The sequence below is a fragment of the Vigna unguiculata genome, chromosome 10, assembly GCF_037176805.1.
Source record: "Vigna unguiculata cultivar grain cowpea cultivar isolate G323 ecotype 2 chromosome 10, ASM3717680v1, whole genome shotgun sequence".
NCBI classification, from domain to species: domain Eukaryota; kingdom Viridiplantae; phylum Streptophyta; class Magnoliopsida; order Fabales; family Fabaceae; genus Vigna; species Vigna unguiculata.
This window is the reverse complement of record NC_140801.1, coordinates 32,850,723-32,856,668: the sequence shown is the minus strand read 5'-3', so window position 1 is coordinate 32,856,668 and position 5,946 is coordinate 32,850,723. Positions and strand designations below refer to the sequence as shown.

General features: G+C 31.9%; 1 protein-coding gene across 1 annotated transcript; it reads left to right on the top strand.

The window, feature by feature from the left end:
- The first annotated feature begins 1,253 nt into the window (after positions 1-1,253).
- LOC114167102 (chlorophyll a-b binding protein CP29.1, chloroplastic-like) lies at positions 1,254-3,185 on the top strand. The gene is made up of 2 exons (XM_028052054.2): positions 1,254-1,830; positions 2,668-3,185. Exons 1-2 carry the CDS (start codon positions 1,324-1,326, stop codon positions 3,028-3,030), a joined length of 870 nt encoding a protein of 289 aa, XP_027907855.1. The 5' UTR covers positions 1,254-1,323; the 3' UTR covers positions 3,031-3,185.
- The last annotated feature ends 2,761 nt before the right edge of the window (positions 3,186-5,946 follow it).

Below are 5,946 nucleotides of genomic sequence, written 5' to 3'. Positions count from 1 at the left end.
ACATACTCCATGTTATAATATGTATTTGTAGGCTTTCTTAGGCCTATTATATGATAACAAATATAATAACAGACATCATAAGATGATATATCTTTAAGGAAAATTATATTTTGACTCTCATTTTTTGACTCTCGTTACTGCCTGATGTGGTTTTAATGTGGATTATTGATTCTTTCAAAGAGAAAGATAGTGGTACATTAATCAATGACCCACATTAAACTATGTTAAGGAGTAAAGGATGAGAATCAAGAGATGAGAATCAACATATGAGAGTCATAATATCACTGTCCCATCTTTAAATATAATCGAAATATCTCCTTTCCTTATATTTAGGAAGGTCATTATTTCATGAAGATCTCATACTTGCATCTAATATTTATTATGACTATTTTGGATTTGACATTGATAATGACCTAGGCCGGATAGGTGTATATATATATATATAATCTATTTAAATTATAAAATTTTATAAAAAAAACCTTAAATGCTTAAATTTATCATGACAGTAAAAATCACACTCAGCTCTAACTTTGTTATTCTTATTCTTGACATGCTCAATGATTCTTATGCAAAAATAAAGGAAACGGATAAGATGATGGTTAATAGATGAACCAAAGTATAAACAACCCTTTCTACAACTTTCAAGTCTATTGTCATTCATCCTTGCGCCTTCTGAACCACATCGCCAATTCACCTCAGTAGTGATGACTTTGAGACTTAAGGGGAACATTTACGGATTTTACAGCTTCATATTACACTATAATTATGCTCTTCTAACGTAGTCTTTCATACATAACTTAAAATACATGTTACATACATGCATATGTTTTAATATTTGGTGTTTCAGTCATTGTATTTCTCACGAATCCCATGCTTTACCCGCTGAAAAAATATCAATGCTGCACCAGATAAATTTATAGGTACATTATTATTTTTTTAATTTTCGAAACACCAAATAGATTAACTAGAATAAACCCACGAAAAAAAGCATTAGATTTTTTTGTCCAAATCCACAGTCGGAGCCACACAGCATCGAACCAGCACCACAAATTCCCACGTACAGCGATCACAGTCAGGAACCTTAGCGGGTCCACAAACAGAGTCCACGTCAGCACCTCCAGATAAACATTACGATAAGTGCAACCCTCATCTCCACCGTTAGATGGATACTCTCAGGGATCCAACGCTTCAAAATCCCCACTCGCGGATTATCCAATCTCCCACCTCTCATCAAATATATCTCCCATCCCTCTCTCTCACACCAACCACTAACTCTACCAAGCACCACAACTCTCTCACCACCGCGCACGTTAGCACAAACTCATGGCCACCGCAACGGCTACAGCAGCGGCAACGTCCTCCTTCATGGGGACGCGCCTCCTGGACGCGCATTCTGGGTCGGGGCGGATCCAGGCGCGATTCGGGTTCGGGTCAAAGAAGAAGGCCGCGCCCAAGAAGGTGTCGAAGGGCCCGGGCACGGACAGGCCGTTGTGGTACCCCGGCGCGAAGGCACCGGAGTGGCTGGACGGAAGCCTTGTCGGTGACTACGGGTTCGACCCGTTCGGGCTCGGGAAGCCCGCGGAGTATTTGCAGTTTGAGCTGGACTCGCTGGACCAGAACCTGGCGAAGAACGAGGCCGGGATCATCATCGGAACCAGGACCGAGGCTGCGGACGTGAAGTCCACGCCGTTCCAGCCCTACAGCGAGGTCTTCGGCCTCCAGAGGTTCCGTGAGTGCGAGCTCATCCACGGACGCTGGGCCATGCTCGCCACGCTCGGAGCCCTCTCCGTCGAGTGGCTCACCGGTGTCACATGGCAGGACGCCGGCAAGGTACGGTTCTCTGCTGTTGCTTCTTCTCCACATAACAATCATTTCCTTCCAATGCACTTTTAGAGGATCTTTGCTAGAAAAATTTTCAACCTTAAGTATGAAAATAAAAAATAAAAAAAGAAGTTAAATGATCTTGCTAAAATTAATTTATGAAAAATTAAAAGTATAGAAACATGATTGCAAAATTAGTAAATTAATTTACGAGAAAACTTGTTTTAATTTTTTCATTTCTCATAGAAGCAAAACTTATTATGACAAATCTTTTCATAATATTTTTAAGAAATATATTGAATTTCTTTTAAATTTAAAATAACTTATAAATAAATATAAAAGGATTTCCCCGAATTAGTTTTAATTTACATGTAGAAATTTATACTATATCCAGACAAGTTTATACAGAGCATGATATTACGCACATTACTCTTATGATGTAGTTGGTTGCATAAATCACAGAACCTTATCATATTTAGATCTAAAACATTTGTTATTCATTGTAATTCGTATGAATTTTCTAGATTAAGAATCAGGCATGAGATATGATGAATAAGTAACAAGATTCGAGTGGCTTGTAAGATCTACATGAATTTGGATCAGTAGAAAACGAGTTCATGAAAATGAATTAGCAGAAAGTGTTGACAGAAGTTTTCCTTGACAAGAGAGAAGTAATAGAAGTTTATTATGATAATTCTGTTTACTTCCTTACAAAGAATGATAATAGAAACTAACATGAGAGAATTATATTCAACAATTTCGAATGTTTCTGCATGGTTTTGGTGTGTAACCTTTAGTTTCTGCACGAGAAAAATGAAAGACACTTCTTCATGGTTTGGTTTTAAGGTGGAGCTAGTAGAAGGATCATCATACCTTGGGCAACCACTTCCATTCTCAATCACGACATTGATTTGGATCGAGGTTCTGGTAATTGGGTACATAGAGTTTCAGAGGAATGCAGAGCTTGACCCAGAAAAGAGACTGTACCCAGGTGGCAGCTACTTCGACCCTCTTGGTTTGGCCTCAGACCCAGAGAAGAAAGCCACTCTTCAATTGGCAGAGATCAAGCACGCACGTCTTGCAATGGTGGGCTTCTTGGGCTTTGCAGTCCAAGCTGCTGCCACTGGCAAGGGCCCACTCAACAACTGGGCCACTCACTTGAGTGACCCACTTCACACAACCATCATTGACACCTTCTCGTCATCTTAAGAGAAAAAGTCTTGTGCCTCGTGGCCATATTGTAAACGTCTTTCGGCTTTGGGTTGTAATTAATCAAACATTTCACTTATAGCTGAAGTAGTACTTGTGAAACTGGTAACTTGAATTGGAGAGGCTTAGTAGAGTTCTTCTGCTTCATCGTAAAATGTTCTTCTCCTGTTACTGTTAATTAAGAACGAAGGAGGGCCAAAAATACTGATAAAATTTAAATTACCATGCAAGGTAAGGACAGGAAAATGGTTTCAGGCTATATTGCAGATTTTAGTTTGTTTATTTGATGAGTTTGAGTCTGGATAACCACTTACTAAAGTTTGTCACAATGGTTTTTAATTGTTAAAGAGCCAATTCACAAAATCTACTGCATCTAATACTACGTTTTCATTACATTAAGCAACCGCATAATATATGAAATAGCATGGGTTAATGTGTTTGGGATTAATTGTGGATTGAACACATGATACAATTGATTAATGATATTTTATTGATAAATACTAATGGCTCGATGGTAGACAATGGTCCTTCACTTTTTATTAAGGAAAAGGTTGTAACTAGTTTTTTTGTTTTTTCACTTAAATAATATACATGAATTCAAAAATTACCTATATATAGATAATACATTTTTTAAGTTAGATGGACAAACATTTAAAACAATATTTCCTATATAGGAGTGTTACGGAATTGGCTCAATATACGAAGTATATAAAAGAGAGAAAATAGAAATATATATTTGCTGTGTTATTAATGAAGTTGAGATATTGCTGATAAAAAAAATTTAATGAAGTTGAGATGATTGAGTTTCTTCAACTAATTTCTTATAATGAAATGGAATGAACGATGATGGGTTGGAATTAATAAATAAATAAATTTAATTTTGCGATTATGTGAAATATAATTCTAGGTCTAAATATAATTTAATAAAGGAAAAATATGTTTTTTGTCCCTGAAGTTTGACCTTAATCTGGAAATGGTCACTGATCACAATTTTGTCATTGTTTCGTCCCTTCATTTTCAAAATAATTATTTTTAGTCCCTATTTCTGGATATCGTTAAATATTACAAACTACATGTTATGTGTTATTTATTTTTTTTATAAAATAAAAAACTAGCATCGACCTAATCGACACTTTTCACAAAAATGAAAAAAAAAATGTTTTTGATCTCTGAAGTTTGAACCTAATTTGGAAATGGTTTTTGGTAAAAACTTTGTTATTGTTTGGTCCTTGCACATCATTATTAATACATAATAATGATATTACTACTACTACTACTATTATTATTATTATTATTATTATTATATAATTAATAATAATATTATTATTATTATGTATTAATAATAATATTTATTATTAATAATATATAATAACAACACTAGTATATAATTGTTATTAATATTATTAACAATTAACAAAAATTATATATTAATATATAAGTAATAATATTAATATTATTATTATTATATACTCTTATTAATTAATAATATTACTAATATTAATAATCAATAATAATATTGAGAGTAAATAATAATAATGTTACTATTAGTAATATATAATAATAATTAATAATAATAATTATATATTATTAATAATAATATTAATAATAAATAATAATATTAATTATTATTAATATTATTATCGATATAATAATATTATTAATTATTAATTATTGTTAATTATATATTAATATTATCATTATTAATATATAATTATTATTAATATTAATACTAATAATAGTTATAATATTAATAATAATATATAATAATAATATTATTAAAAATTATATAATTATTATATAATAATATTATTATTATATAATATTATTTTTATTAACAGTAAGATTATTATTATTATATATTAATAATGATTTTGAATGTACAAGATCAAATTATGACCAAGTTTTGACCAGAGACTATGTTCAAATTAAGTTCAAATTTTAGGGATAAAAAACATATATGTTTTTCAATTTTCGTGAAAAGCATCGATTAGGGCGACGCTAGTTTTTTATTTTATAAAAAAAATTAAATAGCATGTAGAACGCCTTTTATTATTTGTAATACTGTACAAAAAGTTATGATTTTAAAAGTGCAGGGACCAAACAATGACTAAGTTTCGACTAAGGACCATTTTCAAATTAAGATCAAACTTCAAAGACCAAAAGTATATATTTTTCTTTAATAAAATAAATATATTTATTAATTATTGTAAGAAATTATTCTTTAAAAATTAACTATAACAAATTTGATGGAACACCAAAATATTTTTCATGGGCCTTGAGTACTTAAAGAATAGTTATATGATTAACTTTATAATGTGTTTGAACTCGAATTATATAGATATGATTATTAAAAGCACTAGTTCAAAAGGACATTGCAACGATACTAGTTAACTACATTTCTTGTGCCAACTAGCAAAATAAAAATGTGGTGGCATACTCATAAATAATGTAACTTTTTTTTTTATGACGGATCATCCACTAGCCGTCATTAAATTCATTAAAAGGTTAAATGACAACAGTTTTCCTATCGCCCATCGATAAAAATGTTCAAAAACAATGATGGTTTTGCGATTAACCATTGTTGTATAGTCGTTACTTAAAATCATATACTCATCTTTCACTTGAATACTCATAAAATATCATATATTGACTTGAACGTCGGAGTCCTTGTAGTTGGACTTCCCCCCTCGTGTCAACTCAGAGGTTGAATCCGCCTTAGAGATCAGGCCAGTCCACCACGGAACAACCCGACTCATTTTCGGTTAGAAAATGTTTAAATTTTATTTGGATTTTTAATTAATTTTAAATCAAATCCAATTTAAATTTTATATTGATTCGAGTGCCTTTATGAAAAAAAAAAATGGAACGATATCAAATCGTAAAGAACCTTGGTCCTAAGTGCAACAAGGTGAGAAA

Bases quoted from the DNA above. Each gene is read 5' to 3' on its own strand.
- LOC114167102 (XM_028052054.2), top strand. From the start codon at position 1,324: ATGGCCACCGCAACGGCTACAGCAGCGGCAACGTCCTCCTTCATGGGG. The intron at 1,831-2,667 runs GTACGGTTCTCT...TTTGGTTTTAAG, and splicing joins CATGGCAGGACGCCGGCAAG to GTGGAGCTAGTAGAAGGATC.